This window comes from Leptodactylus fuscus, chromosome 9, assembly GCF_031893055.1.
Source record: "Leptodactylus fuscus isolate aLepFus1 chromosome 9, aLepFus1.hap2, whole genome shotgun sequence".
Taxonomy (NCBI): domain Eukaryota; kingdom Metazoa; phylum Chordata; class Amphibia; order Anura; family Leptodactylidae; genus Leptodactylus; species Leptodactylus fuscus.
The window spans coordinates 34,289,284-34,308,708 of record NC_134273.1 but is presented as its reverse complement, the minus strand read 5'-3'; the positions used below and the strand labels follow the sequence as shown (position 1 = coordinate 34,308,708).

General features: G+C 40.7%; 1 protein-coding gene across 1 annotated transcript; it reads left to right on the top strand.

Moving 5' to 3' along the window:
- The first annotated feature begins 945 nt into the window (after positions 1 to 945).
- HDAC11 (histone deacetylase 11) lies at positions 946 to 18,285 on the top strand. The gene is made up of 10 exons (XM_075286956.1): positions 946 to 1,032; positions 5,735 to 5,883; positions 8,235 to 8,335; positions 8,687 to 8,803; positions 11,155 to 11,197; positions 13,758 to 13,834; positions 13,972 to 14,034; positions 14,912 to 15,008; positions 16,321 to 16,499; positions 17,277 to 18,285. Exons 1-10 carry the CDS (start codon positions 1,019 to 1,021, stop codon positions 17,442 to 17,444), a joined length of 1,008 nt encoding a protein of 335 aa, XP_075143057.1. The 5' UTR covers positions 946 to 1,018; the 3' UTR covers positions 17,445 to 18,285.
- The last annotated feature ends 1,140 nt before the right edge of the window (positions 18,286 to 19,425 follow it).

Here is a 19,425-nt window from a genome sequence, read left to right as displayed (position 1 = left end):
GCAAACGTTAGAAATAGAATTACTTCCGATATATTTCCCATATCCTTTTGCAGCCATGCTTGGCTTTGGCTCAAAAAGCTGCAACAAAAATAGCTGCGTTTCCGCACCATTGGGGCCTCAGCCTTACTCACCTCTTTCTGCAAATGTGAGCAGGGCAGGACCACCTGAGTCCGACGTGTATTATAACTAACACCAGAAAACTTATAACATCAGTGGTTTTTCACACTTTGTAAATATTCTAGGGTGCCAGTAGTAGGGTTGCTAGCCTGTATATATATAATGGAGAAACTACTGCACACCCTTTTGATATAGTAGACGCAAAAATATATTTATAAAGCCCCTTGCACATTCCCGTGTGTGGGCCGCCGGCCATCATTGAACATCTGCATGCCACCCATGCACCAGCCTTGCTTCAAGGGCCACATTTATTCAATGAATGAGGGCCACGGAAGCACGGCTGCAAAACTGGACAGGAATAGGACGTGTCCTGAGTTTTGTGGCCTGGACTTTTGTCTCACGTATGTGTATCCCTGGGCTAAAACTCCAAACCATGATGAATTCTGTTTTGGAAGGTGGGTTCATATTAGCGTGGCTACCATTATCGCTTCCTTGGACTCTACACGGGAGAGAATTTATAATAAATTCCAGAACTAAGCAGGTTGGACAATTAGGAGTCTGTACAACTAGAGACAACCTCTTGAGTGCAGCAGGATGCTCAGTCCTATATACCGCACACAGCCCTCATGTCACAATTCCTGCAGCTCAGCTTTCTGTACAATGAGAACAGGTCCTCATGATGTCACGATGACAAGTGCATAAGCCCGCCTTCTGTCTGACATCATGTGTTAGAGAAGTGATCCAGCCCTACGGAAGGAAACAACATGTGAGTAATCGGAGAGGGGGGAGATGTATTACATAGAGGGCAAGCAGGCGGCCTGTCAGTGTATAGACAGAGAGGAGGAAGGGGCTTGCAGGTTGCTTCACAGCATATAGGCAGGGTGGGAGGAAAGCCAGCTTGATGGATATAAATAGGTAGGCAGTGCTGTGTGATCTGGAGGCTGCTGGGTGATGTAGGACAGATGTTTGCAGATTGGCGAATCTGTGTATACTGTGCAAAGACAGAAAGTACTAGGTTACTGGATGATCTGCATATAGACAGGAAATATAAGAAAACAAAAAACTTGTTTTTTTATATTTCCTACCCACTGGCTAACCCGATACGAGAACAAACATTTTCCTTATAGACAGGGAGGCGGAGATTGTGTGCTGTATGTCTTTACAGGAAGGCATCCAAGGAGATAGCTAGTCAATAAATACAAACAATTAGGCCTGTTAGACATATAGGAAGTAGTAGGGAATGTGGTAAGCAGGAGGCCAGAAATTGAGAATACCTGCCCCCCTATTATCTATACAGAGTTAGCACAATCTGCAAGACAGGAGGAAAGAGATCATAGTCTATAGGCGGCAATAAAAGAGACAAAGGCATTCAGGCAGTATAAAAAGTGGACTATAGTCTGCCTATACGCACAATCAACATATTAGTTGCAGAAGTTTCTGCAGTTATCTGAACATGGCTTGAGGAAACAACCTCTATCTGCCGTATGTGACTGTACCTTATAGTTGCAAAGATTGTTTGGTTCTTGCTTAAAGGGGCTCTATCAGCAAAATCATGCTGATAGAGCCCCACATATGCGTGCATAGCTTTTAAAAAGGCTATTCAGGCACTGTAAAAGTTAAATTAAACTATCCCCCCGTTTTAAAATAATAACTTAAAAAAGAATGTTCTCTACTTACGGAACGTGCACCCTGGGCGGGCATTCAGGGTGCACCGTCTTCTTCTTCCCTGCCTCTTCTTCCTCTGACGTCTTCGGGTCCCGTCCTCCTCCGGCGCTTGCTCGCGGACACTGATAAAAAAAAAATAGCCCGGGCGCATGCGCAGTAGCACGCGGCTTCTACTATGGCTACTGCGCATGCGCCCGGGCTATTTTTTTTTATCAGTGTCCGCGAGCAAGCGCCGGAGGAGGACGGGACCCGAAGACGTCAGAGGAAGAAGAGGCGGGGAAGAAGATGAAGACACACCCAGAATGCCCGCCCAGCGTGCACGTTCCGTAAGTAGAGAACATTCTTTTTTAAGTTATTATTTTAAAACAGGGGGATAGTTTAATTTAACTTTTACAGTGCCTGAATAGCCTTTTTAAAGGCTATGCACGCATATGTGGGGCTCTATCAGCATGATTTTGCTGATAGAGCCCCTTTAAGGCTAAAGGTCCCACGTAGTGGGCTGCAGCAAAAAAGCGTTGCGGGAAAAATCACAAAAGCAACGTATCTCGATTTTTCACACAGCACTTATCACAAAAAGTGACTTTCTACTTCCATTATACCTATAGGGAAACTGCTGGTGTTCCCATAGGTAAAATTGGCGTACTGTGATTTCCAAAACCTCGGTGGTTTTGAAAACTGCATGTGTCCGCAGCGCGTATTTTCTGGCAGAGAGGGGATCTAATTTTCTAGAATCCCATCTACTATATAGTGATTTTAAAATGCTGAGTTTTTACCTGCGGCGCTTACACCATGTGGGGCCCCGGCGTAAAGGGGTTTTAGCATATAAACTTTATGAAACAAGTTATATAAGCAAGTAGCATATCTATTAATTCCATGCGGATTACAAGATCCTGTCATTTTGTGCTGGCTGACATACAAACCCTTTATTACAGATGATCATGTGTCAGTCTCTGGAAACCTCCATCAAACTGCTGATCTCGTAGTTGTAAGCTTCTGCTGGCCAGTTACTTCCCCAGCAGTCTCAGTATTTGTAGTATTGCATAACATTTGAAAGATTCTACCGCCCCCCCCCCCATATTCTAATGCAACCATCACATTACACAGCACATTAAAGTGATAAACAATATACCTTTGTTATGTATTTCACTACAAAGCAGATGGCATTCTAGCGAATCCCATCCACACATTGCAGAAAAATATGCACAGCGGAAATACTGCATTTTCCAAAACCGTTGCATTTTTGTAAATCGCAGCATGTCAATTATACCTATGGAAATACTGGCACTTTCTTTATTGTTATAATTGAGATATAAATAGCAGAAAGTCTGCAAGGTTTTCCTCAGTTTCCTTTCTGTTAAAAGTGTTTCCACCACGTTTTTTTCAAAGCACTTTTTCACTGCAGCCCGCTATGTGGAGCCTTAGCCTAAATGTGCTATACAATTGAGGTGCAATAGGGTTGGACCTTAAAGCCTGGTAGCACTGCTCTTGCTGTTCAAGTAGGATGAGTGATGTCATTGCAGTGAGAAGATCAACTCCTTTGACACAAGGAGGTGCAGGCTGCAGATCTCTGAGCCACAAAAGCAGTGCTGAAGGAGCTGAAGGCCTGCCCCCAGTGCACCGACTTCCTCATTTCAAAGTTGTTGTTCTACAAATCTACAAGAATGGCATACATAACAGAGGTATGATTATTATGCTAAAGCATTGGTTGCAGTAAACTATGTTTGCAGTTGGTGGTAGGCTTCCTTTAAATTTGGCATTACATGGTCTGCATGGTCCTAACGCAGTAACAATAACTGTGTGAATACCTGTTGACACGTCTCCTGGTTCTGAGCAATGGGTTCTTCCCATTTAATTTCTGGGATGGTAAATTGGACACGTGGCCAGAGCTTGCCCTCTATGCCGTGGAGGTACTGACCTGCCCTATGACAACTTTCTTATCAGAACGTATGTTCAGCATCGCCAGGGGTGTCTTCACGACAAGAGGATGCGCCTATCCACAGCCAACTTGGTCATACTTACGATTATTATTAAGATAAACCAGGCATGGATCCCACAGTACTTGGCTGTGCCAGTGCCCGAGTGAGTGGTTAAAGTGTTGGCTACCTCCTCCTCTGCCTCTTCTGCTTATACAGCCACATCCAACTCTTTCACCTCCGCATGGACCTGTACCACCTGTTTCAAGATTATTATTTTATTTGTTTTTAAGTTATTTATTTATTATATTTTTTAATTTTATGTTATTATTTTAAGTACTTTCCCTACCTCAGTTTTTCCAGGGCACTTGCCCTGTTATTTTCCCCATTTTGCAGCCCTCTACCCCTTACTATCCCCATTTTACAGAAATGTTTGGGTCACCAAGTTTGGGTCCTCATTGATATTAATGGGGTTTAAGTTTGGGTACCCAAACTGAACTTGTCGAAAACGAACGGTTCGCTCAACACTACTGCTGAAATGTGATATCTCCATGGTCTGACACATAGAGACTGTCATGAGTAGGGAGACCAGCTTTGGTATCAACGTACCTTAAAGGGAATCTGTTAGCATCTCTCAATTTCCCAAGCCATCAATACCTCATGATGCCTCCCCGTATTGTCTCTCAGGGTCTTTATAACCCCAGTCTTCTGCCGCCATCTCCATGGTCCAACCTGGACCCTGTTCTGTGACTGATGTCCCTCAGTCCTTTCTGGAAGTTATAGTAATGTTAGTTGAACTTTACCATGTTAAGGCCCGTTCACACGGGCACAGAGGGGGTGGATTATGACGCGTAATCCACGTCATAATCCGCCCCCTCACAATGGTGGTCTATGGAGACTGCTAGCGTTCTTTTTTCCGCTAGCGGCAACATGCCGCTAGTGGAAAAAAGAAGCAAGCTGCCCTTTCTTCAGGCGGATTCTGCGGCTCGTTGAGCTGCAGTGTCCGCCTGGCAGCAGCAACCTCTGGGGTCGGCCCATTCATTTGAGCCGACTCCGGAGGGGGAAGCCACGACAGTCGTGGTAGGTGGTTTTGACCCGAGAGTCACGCGGCTCCCCGCGTCACTCTCGGTGCCAAAATCCTCCCCCCGTGTGAGCTTAGACAGGCAGTGTGAAAATACACCAGATTTATCACAGTGACTGATTTTCGATGATAAATCTGCCATATTTTTAGACTGACCAAGCTGCATTTATACCACCTTTTTAGTGAGTAAAAGTAAGTTTGACTTACTTACTACTTAAATTACTTTGTGCCATAATTTTTTGAAGCCCCCCTTTTATGAGATTTTACACCATACATCAAGTATGTTGCAGAATTCTAGCCCAACCTAGAAGTTCCAAGAGGCGCCACACTGTGCCAAAGATGCGCCCTGTCTGCAGCAGTACCTGGTTGAAACCACAATTGTAAACCAGGCCTTATGTATCTAAATAATTATACAATATTGATATTATAATTTATAATAATTATTATAATTTATTTTGGAGTCAGTAACTTCTTTCTACCTCCAACCCCACCTAAAACTGGCTCCTTTTCCGACTCCACAACCCTGATAAGAATGTGATATTCTCCCCCAAAGCGTTGCGAATAGCTTTATTATACAGATTTAGGTGGGACATGTCACAATATTTTTCCACTGTCAGGTTTGTACAGATTTTGGCAGTAAAAAGAACTCCTATGCAATTGAAAGCATGTAGAGGTGAGAATAGGGTTCAGTAGTAATCCCATATATAACTGTGACAGAACAGTCATGTCTCTGCAACTGGAAGGCTGCGCCTTTACTAGTCTTGTCAAAAATTGTCACTGTGTTTGCGGTCTGTGATCTAGTTAGCTTGAAGACCATTTAGTCCAGTGCAAATACTGTATACCAGAAAACTATTAAAGGTAATTATATTACATCTTATGGAAAACAGGATAAAGTCAAAGAAAATAGCAATCTTATAATATATGTTAGTGATGATGAAATGTTTCTGTATTTTTCTAGGCCTCATGAAACTAAACTCTATGAAGATATCCCCATAAGTCGCTGGCCCATTGTGTATTCTACAGATTATAACATCACATTTATTGGACTGGAGAAGCTTCATCCTTTTGATTCTGGCAAATGGGGAAAAATTATCAACTTTCTCAGGGGTAATTTATATGTTATGGCATTAAAGGAGAGTTCCAGAATTTTGATTCTGATGACCTATTAATATGAGATAAGTGCTAGACCCGCATGAGGCATCCCCTACTGGCCAGCTGCAACATTGCACTAGCCCAGAATTACTAATAGTTACAGTGGGAAGAATATGCAAATCCGCCTTCCATGATGTAATTAGGAAGACAGTTGCTGCCTCATTGTTGCAAACCAATAGAGGGCGCTCACTGGAATGTGCAAGCCTGTCTTAAGACAGGATTCCAGTGAAATAACCCAATAATGGCTGCTCCCTTTAGCTTCATGCCCGACCTTCCAAGAGGCCTTTGTTTAGCAATGACGCTGGGATTATTACCAGGTTATAGTCTCTCAATCGAGGACAGCTGTTTCGATCTGGTTGGATCTCATCAGCCCGATGTAGAGAGGACTATAACCTGGTAGAGGTGAGAGGCTTAGACAGGGTTCGGGGGATATTGTCACTCCTTAGGGAGAAACCACCATATAGGTGTGTGGAGATTTGTTAAGCCTTTAGCACTCCACTTTGCAAGGAACTATGGGAAGAATATGCAAATCCGCCTTCCATGATGTAATTAGGAAGTTAATTAATAGTTACAGTGTAAAGGTCGGGCTGATAAATCTGGCACATCTGTAGACTGTCTAGTCTGTTTATACCACCTAATGCATGATGCAGACTGTTTTCTTCAGTTACACCTATAGGGAAACTGCAGGCATTTCCATTGGTATAATTGACATGCTGCGTTTTCCAAAAACACAGCGGCTTTGGAATTCACTGTGTGTCCACTGCGAATATTTTACTGCACTGTAGGGATGGGACTCTCTAGAATCTCATCCACTATATAGTGACTGTAAAATGCTGAGTTTTGTTCCGTGCCACTTGGGGCCCCAGCCTCCATCCCTCTTTCTGTCCTTTGAAAGTTGGGAGGTAATTTTTGTATGTATTTTCAGCATTGCAACTGCTTATGGTCGGTGATGGCGACGGGACAAGTCATCAGTATCAAAATCCTGTAAAAAATGGTTTGCTAAAATTTGCCCACTGTGGGACTATTAAAGGATTATCTTATCTTATCTTTTCATTTTAAAAAAATGACGCCATTTGCACTTAATAATTTCATCTGTTCTATATCTATTAGTCATATTCATCAACCTGTGCCTGTCTAGTATTATTTGCTATTACATTCACCAAATGCGACTAAAAATGAATTGACATATCACTTCATGTAATATCTAAAAATAAAATTGCGCAAATTACAACAAATTCATCAAACAGTCGCTAATATTTGATCAATGTGCACAGTCTAAAAAAGAGCCATCTTTTGTTATCACTTAAAGGTTGGCACAACTCCTGTGGTACTGCAACTTTTTGAGGCGCGATGGGTATATAATGCAACTTTGAAAGGTTTACACCAGAGTTGGAGTTGAGTGATTTTGTACCTAGAAATATGACTTATGCACATAAGGTTTGTATAGATCTCCTCCACTACAATGCCATTGTACGTGACAGCTGGTTAGTCGCTGGCAATTTTCTCTCCACTGAGCTTAAAGGGATACTACCACTAAAACGCTGTTTCTTCTGCTTTAGACGTCGGAATAGCCTTTAGAAAGGCTATTCGTCTCTTACTTTTAGACGTGGTCTCTGCCGCGCCGTTCCTTAGAAATACCGTTTTTTACCGGTATGCTAATGAGTTCTCCGCAGCAATGAGGGCGGGCCCCAGCGCTCAAATGGCGATGGGGACGTCCCCACTGCTGCCGGAGACCCTTTCTCCAGCGACACCTTCTTCTTTACCTGCATCCTCCCCTTCTCTGTCGTCTTCCTTCTTCGTCAGCTCTGACGCCTGCGCAGTCGGCTCTGCCAGTGAGACTCTGGTGGAGCTGAATGTGTATGCCGGCTGGCAGCCATATTTTCAAGGCTGCAAGGCAAGACTGCGCAGGCGTCAGAGCTGACAAAGAAGGAAGATGACAGAGAAGGGGAGGATGCAGATGAAGAAGAAGGCATCGCTGGAGAGAGGGTCTCAGGCAGCAGTGGGGACGCCCCCATCGCCGTTTGAGTGCTGGGGCCTGCCCTCATTGCTGCGGAGAACTCATTAGCATACCGGTAAAAAACTGTATTTCTAAGGAACGGCGCGGCGGAGACTACGTTCAAAGGTAAGAGACGAATAGCCTTTCTAAAGGCTATTCCGACGTCTAAAGCAGAAAAAACAGCGTTTTAGTGGTAGAATCCCTTTAAAATCTGACTATATTGTATATAGTATATATGTTATTTACGCTTTTTGATTGGAGATCTTTTTATTTATTCAATTATTCCGTTGTCTTCATTTTCTCATTTCAGATGAGAAGCTAATCACAAATGACACTATTGTAACTGCAAAGGAAGCAATGGAAGAAGATTTACTGGTTGTGCATACTAGACGCTACTTAAATAAACTAAAGGTAGTATATATCTAATGTAAAACACAATTGGGGAATTTATGTTTTCCTGTATGCCAATTTTCTGGCATAGAGGGATGATATTGAGGTGCACTTTGGCTCAAGGCCCTTTCTTGTGCCAAATGTGTGGCACAAGCCCCAATTGTGCAAATGTGGGTGGAGCATGGATGGTTTACTTGTTATTGGCATTTAATTGCTTTGGAATAAAGTATATTACAATTGCTTGGATCACGTTCAGAGCTCTGTTCTAGTCTTCTTCTCCCTAGTTAAGTTAAGGTTATCTTGTATAACTAGATTAAAAAAAAAACAAAAAAAAACCATTATTACCTCCTCACTGTAATGTTTGTCTTCTAGTGGTCATTTGTGGTTGCCACCATCACGGAGATCCCACCACTCATCCTGCTTCCCAACTTTCTAGTTCAAAGGAGAGTACTGAAACCACTGAGGACTCAGACAGGAGGCACCATAATGGTATGTAGGAAGGAATATACTGTAGTACATTGATCACCTAAATTGGTATTATCTTCATTTATACAGCTAGTGTTTGGGCCATTTTCCTGTTATATTGCCAACACTAAATGATATTGTGTACGATAGGGATGAACTCACATCTGCAGCTCCATCAATTATTACCCGGGGTACACGTCTATAATCAACCCTATTGCAATATTAAAGGTTTTTTTTTGTTTGTTTGTTTTTATAAAGGAGACAATGTATATCCATATGCCTTATTGCTTGCATGTAGCAAGAAGTTACATACAAGTTACCGTTCAGCAGCCAGGTGAATGTAGTTCTCTATTCCAGTTATTCTCTATGGTTAGAAATTAGAACTGTCAGAGTCTTTTGGCCAGAAATAATCTCTAAAATACTTGCTCATCTTTCATTTGGAGTGTCAGTAGTCAACAGAGAGGAGCCTACAAAGTCCCTGTAGTTTTGGAATCATGTGGTGGTCATATACAGTCCTATGAAAAAGTTTGGGCACCCCTATTAATCTTAATCATTTTTTGTTCTAAATATTTTGGTGTTTGCAACAGCCATTTCAGTTTGATATATCTAATAACTGATGGACACAGTAATATTTCAGGATTGAAATGAGGTTTATTGTACTAACAGAAAATGTGCAATATGCATTAAACCAAAATTTGACCGGTGCAAAAGTATGGGCACCCTTATCATTTTATTGATTTGAATTCCCCTAACTACTTTTTACTGACTTACTGAAGCACACAATTGGTTTTGTAACCTCAGTGAGCTTTGAACTTCATAGCCAGATGTATCCAATCATAAGAAAAGGTATTTAAGGTGGCCAATTGCAAGTTGTTCTCCTATTTGAATCTCCTCTGAAGAGTGGCATCATGGGCTACTCAAAACAACTCTCAAATGATCTGAAAACAAAGATTGTTCAACATAGTTGTTCAGGGGAAGGATACAAAAAGTTGTCTCAGAGATTTAACCTGTCAGTTTCCACTGTGAGGAACATAGTAAGGAAATGGAAGACCACAGGGACAGTTCTTGTTAAGCCCAGAAGTGGCAGGCCAAGAAAAATATCAGAAAGGCAGAGAAGAAGAATGGTGAGAACAGTCAAGGACAATCCACAGACCACCTCCAAAGAGCTGCAGCATCATCTTGCTGCAGATGGTGTCACTGTGCATCGGTCAACTATACAGCGCACTTTGCACAAATAGAAGCTGTATGGGAGAGTGATGAGAAAGAAGCCGTTTCTGCACGTACGCCACAAATAGAGTTGCCTGAGGTATGAAAAAGCACATTTGGACAAGGCAGCTTCATTTTGGAAACAAAAATTGAGTTGTTTGGTTATAAAAAAAGGCGTTATGCATGGCGTCCAAAAAGAAACAGCATTCCAAGAAAAACACATGCTACCCACTGTAAAATTTGGTGGAGGTTCCATCATGCTTTGGGGCTGTGTGGCCAATGCCGGCATCGGGAATCTTGTTAAAGTTGAGAGTCGCATGGATTCCACTCAGTATTAGCAGATTCTTGAGAATAATGTTCAAGAATCAGTGACGAAGTTGAAGTTACGCCGGGGATGGATATTTCAGCAAGACAATGATCCAAAACACCGCTCCAAATCCTCAGGCATTCATGCAGAGGAACAATTACAATGTTCTGGAATGGCCATCCCAGTCCCCAGACCTGAATATCATTGAACATCTGTGGGATGATTTGAAGCGGGCTGTCCATGCTCGGCGACCATCTAACTTAACTGAACTTGAATTGTTTGTCCAAAATACCTTTATCCAGGATCCAGGAACTGATTAAAAGCTACAGGAAGCGACTAGAGGCTGTTATCTTTGCAAAAGGAGGATCTACTAAATATTAATGTCACTTTTCTGTTGAGGTGCCCATACTTTTGCACCGGTCAAATTTTGGTTTAATGCATATTGCACATTTTCTGTTAGTACAATAAACCTCATTTCAATCCTGAAATATTACTGTGTCCATCAGTTATTAGATATATCAAACTGAAATGGCTGTTATAAACACCAAAATATTTAGAACTAAAAATGATTAAGATTAATTGGGGTGCCCAAACTTTTTCATAGGACTGTAGTTCTAACATATACCGCAGCGCTTTACAGATTCACTGTCCCAAATAAGGCTCACAATCTAAACTCCCTATCAGGATATCTTTGGAGGATTGGGAAGAGACCCACACAGACACTGGAGAACATGCAAGCTCCACTGTACAATAGGACGGTTGCATCAGCGGACTATTATGTAATCTCTGTTGCTTGTTTATAACATTGTATATTACACTGTAAACCACAGACCCACAAGTATTTATGGACTTTTTTTTTTAGGCTGGAAAACTGGCTATTGAAAGAGGATGGGCAATCAATGTCGGCAAGTATAATGTGTATTACCAGTTATCTGGCTCACAAATAGTAATAGCAAGCACTGCAGAGAGGCCTCACTCTTCTAAGAGGGTGATATGGATTTTTCCAGGTCTTATAAAATGGCTTCAAAATTTACATGGATTACAACCTGTAGTTATATGTCTAACATCAAAGACTTTAGATCTAAGACCAAAGACTGGTGGTGCTTGTAGACATTTGTTTAGATGTGTAGTGACTGTTCTAGAGTTATTTACTGCCTGCTATATACAATGGAGATTAGTATTTAATATTTCTGGCATGTTTTATATGATAGTGTGCTTAAAGGGGATCTGTCACATGGAAAATGCAGTGCAGTCTGCAGGCAACATGTTATAGAGCAGGAGGAGCTGAGTGGATTGATGTATCATTTTTTAGGAACAGATTTAGTATAACCTGTCATTTATCCATTGAGATCTCTGGTCTTTCTCTGTATGTACAGTTGTAACTAATAGGACCGCCTCCTTGATATCTCAATCGACTCAGCTCCTCCTGCTCTATAACATACTACTGATTTCTGGAGCCCTTTCTGAAGCTTGTCAGTGATGTCCAAGCCATGTATGGATGCCTATTGGAACCTAAATGTTAGCTTTATAGTAACATACAGAAATATTGTAATCTATCATATTAGTGATCTGAGAATTGCATGTAAGGGAGCGTTCACACTAGCGTCGGTGTCCGGCAGTTAGTGTCTGATGCTAATGTCCACACAAAATCTTGCGCGGACATTAGCATCGGACACTAGCTGTGTCCGTTACATTTTGCATTTATTTAATGGGACATGATGTGCTTTCTTTTACAGTCCGTGTCCGTTCACAAAGATGTCCAATTTTTCAAGTGGACAGCAAAACCCTACATGTAGGGTTTTGACATCTTTATGAACGGATACTTAAGGGCACCCACAGACAGTAAAAGAACGCACATAATGTCCTATTAAATCAATGCAAAATGTAACGGACACAGCTAGTGTCCGATGCTAATGTCCGCGCAAGATTTTGCACGGACATTAGCATCGGACACTAGCTGTCGGACACCGACGCTAGTGTGAACGCCCCCTAAGTCCTCTACTGTACCTTTGAAAAAAAAAAAGCGTCTTAAAAAATGTTTAAAAAACCCCCATATATTTATATTCTATTTATATTCTAAATTACATTAAAAAAATACATATATATACTGTATATATACATGCACACACCATATTTGGTATCACTGTGACTATAACAGCAAAATGACAACTTTATTTAATTTGTAAAAAAAATATAATTATATAATAAGCAATAGAAATGATATGGGTCTTTAAAAGCAATGACATGAAAGCAAGTTATTTCCAAAAATAAATGGTTTATATTACGTATAAGTAGAATAACACTGAAAACAAACTCATTCATTTTGATGTTTTGATAATAGTATTTTTCAGCAGAATAAAGTTATCTTGTCATTCATACCACGTGAAAATAATTCATCCTCTTGGAGTGGGTTAGTCCTTTGTGGGCCACTAGAGGTCACTGTAGCTCATTTATCAACTTTATCATTTGTATCCACATTGATTTATCTTCAGTATTATCTTATTTGGAGTTTATCGCTTACATTTTATGGCCACAGCCCCACATTGCAGAAATTTAGTGTTTTACATTACCTGCAAAATGAATGGGATTCTGGCTGTGTGCGTCGCAATATGGGGCATAGGCTCCATTTCCACGGAGTAACGCACCGCTCATTCTGACACATAAACACGTGTCAGAGTGAGGCGCTTCAAAACAGATCCCATTGACTTCAATGGGTGACAGCTTATGCATGCTACACATTGAACTCCATGGGAGGCTTTTTTACCTATTGCTTTCAATGTGATATGCGCGTATCACATTGCGTAAGCCGGCACCCATTGAGCTCAATGGGATCTGTTTTGAAGCGCCTCACTCTGACATGTGTTTACATGTCAGAATGAGCGGTGTGTTACTCCGTGGGAACGGAGCCTAAGCCTATGGCAGATTGCTAGTGGTCTGCAAATGTACTCTTTAGTCGTATTTTAGAAATTTGTTGGAAAAAAGTTTAAAAAGATTCAAGTACTACAAAAATCATGCCATTTTAAAGGCTGATTTCTAAAGAATAGGCCCCTGTGGAGTTCTCTTGGTAAAGTATGTTGAAACTCTGAATGGTCACAATGATAGAAATCTCAGCTGAATCCATAGTAAGTCAGTTGGGCCAGTCAGTCTCTATTTAGAGCCTTTATTTGACAGATTCTTCATTGTATCTTCTATTACAAACCTAAGGGATGATGCTAGTGTGAATAGAACCTGAACATTTCTGTGTGCTCCAGACCTGCTAGACAGTGTTTAAGGTACAAATATAGATCAGCCTTGTGCAAGATGGCTTATGCTATGGCTGATCTGAAGCTTTGGTTGCAAAGATCAATGATGAATTTTTTTTGATGAGTTTTTCTATTGAAAGTTTCTTTTTTATTTTTTACTTACACTAATTGTCCTGTACATGTGGGTTTTTTTTTGCTTGTTTTTGTTTGTTTTTTAAATAAGGTGGAGGTTTCCATCATTGTTCCAGTGACAAAGGTGGAGGATTCTGTGCATATGCTGACATAACATTAGCTATCAAGGTATAGTTTAATGGAATATAATACTACTATAATAACTAAATTAATAGTTTATAAGAAAATAATATTATAAAACAGGATGGATGACAATATATATAATATATAATATAACTAATACACTTTTTATATTTTTTTTTTAGTTCTTATTCGAACGTGTTGAAGGTGTTGCCAAAGCAACTATAATAGATCTGGATGCCCACCAGGTATTGAATAATACATATTAAATTCATATCCTCAGATTTCTTATAAACTAAAATAGTCTTGCTAAGACAAGTCTGCTGATAAAAACAACACGACCGCCTGATCATTGCTGGTTCTTGTTTCTCTATCCCCAGTGATCAGCTGTTATTGATCCATTCATCCCTGTAAGAGCATCTGTATATCATACATGTTATGGGGACCCCCTTGTAAGAATGAGTGGAGTCTCTAACAAGATTGCATTACACTAAGAACCTGGTCTTTATTTCCTGGTATCTCTCTACACACAGGAAATGCCTTGAGATTCCCGCGCAGCCAATTTGTGGCTTTGTCAGGTCAATTCTATGACCAGTGATTGGCTGAGAAAGAATCTTCAGGAACTTCCTGTGTATCAAGGAAGTAAAGACGCATGAGGACACATTCAGGATGATTGCAGCAATCAGTTTTGTTAAGATGCCGTGTTTAGCTGGGCAGTAGTTAGCACTGTACATAGTAGGTGATAAAGAAATGAACTTTTTTTTAGGGACCTGAAAAGTATTTACAGTGAGCGCAAAAATAACATGGAGCCGCTTTCACCTAGTGTCCTAAGGAGCAGCTCATCCTGGCACAGTAGAAGAGAAGTACAGAACATGTAGTACTGCACTATACTATAGGGAGGCGCTACTAGTCAGCCAGTCAGTGCATGTACTTCACTAATACAGGGTGTTACCAGTGAAATGACCATGATGATTTGTGGGATCTTCAGCAAACCATTGTATGTTCAGTCTTAGTTTCCAGGCACAATGGTCCAGAAAAGAAAATATTGTATTTTGAGAACATTGTAAGTTGAGGGGCCACATGGTTTTGTCTGATAATCCCCTATATTTGCTTTCTGTTTATTAGGGCAATGGGCACGAAAGAGATTTCATGGATGATAAAAGGGTGTACATCATGGACATGTATAATCGGCACATATACCCTGGAGACACAGCTGCAAAGCGTATGTGAAATTCATTTTATTAACTATACTTGGTAGTGTCTGTAGTGCTTTATGAATGGGTTTTATTCTAATGTTATCATGTGTAATGATGTGTAATAAAGCCATGTTATTCTTATTAGCTTATTCTAATATCAGTGTCCTACACTAGGTTTACACAAGCGTTTGGCTTTCCATTCTTCAGGTTCACTTGGGGGCCCAAAAAATGGAAAGCTAAGCTAGCCTGCTTAAAAAGCTTAAAACCCCGTAGACTATAAAGGGGTCTGCCGGCTTTCCACCCCAAAAATGTGGAAAAATGCAGAGAAATGTGGACTTTCCTCTCCACATTTTTAAAGTGGGTTCTGGGATGAAAACTCCAAACATAGATCCGGCGAGTTGTGAACCTAGTTTTAGAAATGACTGTATACTGCATATTGAGTTTTTGTTATACATCAACAGTAAACCTAGAAATACACGATGCAACTAAAGAGCAAATACACTTGTCCATTTCGTTCCAATTTGGAAAAATGTAGAAAATCCAGCAGACTGAGAAACACTCTTGTAGAAATCCTGTAAAGAACATAGGCCATTTGCTTTTGCCAGTCTATTCTCAATGCATTTGCTGGGTAAGGCATACATCAAAAACAGAAATATCTATCTTTTACTCTTGGCAAGACATGTTCTATATGTTAGAGACATTTTTCACAAGCTATGTGGCATTAAAAATACATTTCAGGGCGTGTTCACATCTATGCCTGGTCTCTGCTTTAGGCAATCCGGTGGGTTTCCATCTTCTGCCCCAAGAAACTGAACAGGGGACAGAAACCCGGTGGTCAGCTTCCAAAGCCTTTCACTTGAATAGGTTTGCAAAGTGATCACCTGTGTGCGTCTTCTGCCTGTCTGCTGCGAAACCGTTTTTTTTTTTAACAGGACACAAAGTCTTGCATGTCTGACTTTGTGTCCGACTAAAAAAAAACAGTTTCGCCGTGGACAGGCAGAAGACGCACACGGGCGGTCACTTTGCAAACCCATTCAAGTAAATGGGTTTGAAAACTGACCGCAGGATTTCCGTCCCCTGTCTACTTTCTCGGGGGAGAAGGGGAAACTCGCCAGATTGGCTAAAGCGGAGACCAGGCACCCTCAAACATTACTTAACATGCTATTACTTATCATTATTATTACACATTACTTATGCTACAACCTATATAAATATACCTGCCCCATTTTTTCAATCAGAGTTTTTTACAATTCACTCCTTTACATGTGTCTTCATTGGTAAAAAAAAAAAAAAAAAAATTGTATGTGGATTTCGGATTGTACTTTATATGATATATAGGTGCAATAAAGAGGAGAATAGAGCTCGACTGGGGCACAGAAGACAAAGAATATTTGGAAAAAGTAGAAACTCATGTAAAAGGGGCACTGAATGAGATCACTCCAGATGTCATCATCTACAATGCAGGGACAGATATTCTGGACGGAGATCCACTCGGAGGACTCTCAATTTCTCCTCAAGTAAGTAGCAAATAATGTAATACACATATATAGAACCCATATAAGCCAAGGTGAGTTCTTAAGTATGGGGGATTTTCCACCATAGTTATCAACAGCAAAAATAATGTCCATAGAACTATGTTTATGAAATATAGACTAAGCTCTTGCGTAGAGATGAGCGAACACTGTTCGGATCAGCTGATCCGAACAGCACGCTCCCATAGAAATGAATGGAAGCACCTGGCACGCAGACTTTGCAGGTGGCCGGCCGCTTAACCCCCCGCGTGCCGGCCGCTTCCATTCACTTCTATGGGAGCATGCTGTGAGCGTGCTGTTCGGAACGGCTGTTCCGAACAGTGTTCGCTCATCTCTACTCTTGCGGGCAGGGCCCTCTACTCCACTGTGCCAGTCGGTCATTGTTAGTATTATATCTACCTGTATATTTTGTGTATTTTATGTAAACCCCTAAATGTAAAGCATCATGGAATTATTGGTACCATATAAATAAACAATAATAATAATATGGTTTGGTGGCACTAAATGAGAGAATTGTTCTCCTTCCATGCAGTCATATGCAATAAAATAAAAAATATAAATTTTCGGTCACTCATAATATAAAATAAAATATAGAACTAGTTTAGGTTACTTGTTGTCTTAACTACTAGTCATTGTAAATGTAAAATTATATATATAGACATATATATGATACAACTTAAGTAAAGAATCTGTATCCCATAAACATTGTTCTATTGTATTAGTAATGTACAAAGAATAATCTTATGTTGCTTTTATGACTAGGGCATTATAAAGAGAGATGAAATTGTGTTCAGCATTGCCAGGAGCCGTTCCATCCCAATTCTGATGGTCACCTCCGGGGGATACCAGAAGAGGACGGCGCGCATAATTGCAGATTCCATACTAAATCTGCACAACCTCGGCCTTATTTCCAACTCTCTTTCTTTCTAAAATCTGAACTGACATTTTAACTAACAGGACGCGGCAATAACTTACATTTAAAAAAAATGTAATATGTGAATCTAAAATACTGTGTATTTATTGTGACGGGAAAACATTTAAATGTGAAGTGGGAAATTTAATTTCTATGATTAATTTTAATTTTTGTTATTAATTGGAAAAATCACCCTGACGCTAAGGCCCCATATTGCAGAAATTCTGTGTTTTGTTTTTTTTTTTGTTGCAAATTTTGCTGTGCAGTTTCTGAGCCAAAATAAGGAGTGGATTAAGTATATAGGAGAAGTATAAGGCTAAATTCACACATGGATTACATGTGGCGTAATTTGGTCTAGAAAAAAAACGCTTCCTAATTAGGAAGCGGTTTTTGGACCTTGAGCAGGCAGAAAAGGCCAGGCGGTTTTCCCTCCCAGACAGTGAATGGACCATAAAAAAACCGCAACGCGTTTTTCGGTCGTGGTTTTTCCCAAAAACCGTGCCAAAAACCGCAACGCTCATTCACTTCTATTCACTTCCTGAGGTGGAATCCGCCTCAAGAAAGGTCATGTTGCTTCTTTTTTCTGTAAGCGACAACATGCCGCTCACGGAAAAAAGAAGCTTGGTGGTCTCCATAGACCACCATTGTGAGTGGGCAGATTATGACGTGGATTACGCACCATAATCCACCCCCTCTGTGCCCGTACGGGCCTTTAGCACTCCCTTTATAATTTATGTTCCCTTTGTAAACACTCCTGGATTTGGCTCAAAAATGCAGCAAAATGTGCAAGAAAAAAGCTGCGTTTTTGCAACGCGGGGCCTCAGCCTAAAAGTATCTTCTAACAGTGTAATATTGCAGGTAGCCCAATAACTTTTCCCAAAATACTGCACGGTGACCCCTCAAAACTGCTGACATGGCTACATCGCTGAAATATAAAGCATTTTTTAATACTGGGTTCACAGAAAACGGAAGCCCAATTCACTTAAAAAGGAGTTATCCGCTGAGTTTCTGCCTGGTTTCTGCATGAAAAATGCTTTGAGAAAAGTCTTACTTGCAGGAGTTTGCTTCCGCATTTTTCAAGCAGAATGCGGAATGGATTCCCCGAACGGTCACCGAGGACAGATGTGAACCTATGGATGATGTCCATGCTTGCTTCATGACCAAGGAAACAAGCTGTAATCCCCAACACATACAATTGCAAGTGTCAACTAGACAGTTCCTTCTTTTACAGTGTCCCGGACTCTCTGCACTCTGGATCTTAAAAACATCTAAAAATTTATTGTATTACTTGCCAGTAGTTGCATCTTTTTGTGGAATATTTTTTGAAAGAAATAATTTTTTGCCTGAAGGTGCCAAATGTTAATTCTAGCAATAGTTGTTTGGGTGTCATTAAAGGGCGATGCCCGTGTCAGTCTTTCATAATTGAGATCTGAATAGTCCTGCCTATACCTGTCTTATGCTGCTTCCATAACAGAGGTGAATAGGAGTTATGGAAACAGCATAGGAAAGCCACGCTTGGCTATTTCTGTAACTCCTGACCACCATATTGTGCACATTTCCATGTCGGCCATGTTTGGAAGAGATGGGAATACCCCTTTAGTCACCTTTGTGAAAATACCGCAGCGTATACTGTATATAAAAGAAGAACAGCAGGTGTATTTTACAAGCCTTTCACTATACTGATAGCTCACAAACACTAGATTGTATAAAGTATTCTTTTATTCTCTTGGGTTTACAATTGAAGACGGTTCTGATAGGTGTCAAGAAGGCTGAGATATATGGAGCGATGTGGTGATGTCAGAATTCTGTCCCATCTCCTTATGCTCCCTTGTGACATAGCAGGAACAAGATACATAGTTGAACATTATTGGTGTCAGTTTGTTGATGCAATTTCATTGAAAAAAAATGAAATCAGGTTAATAGACTACTGCCATAGAAAAAACCAATAGCAACTCGGTACTGTAACTGTGCTATACAGATGAATGAGACATTGTATAG

Excerpts from the sequence above, each read along its gene's own strand:
- HDAC11 (XM_075286956.1), top strand. Across the intron at positions 5,884-8,234 it reads AATTATCAACTTTCTCAGGG|ATGAGAAGCTAATCACAAAT; the intron begins GTAATTTATATG and ends TTCTCATTTCAG. Across the intron at positions 15,009-16,320 it reads TGGAGACACAGCTGCAAAGC|GTGCAATAAAGAGGAGAATA; the intron begins GTATGTGAAATT and ends TATGATATATAG.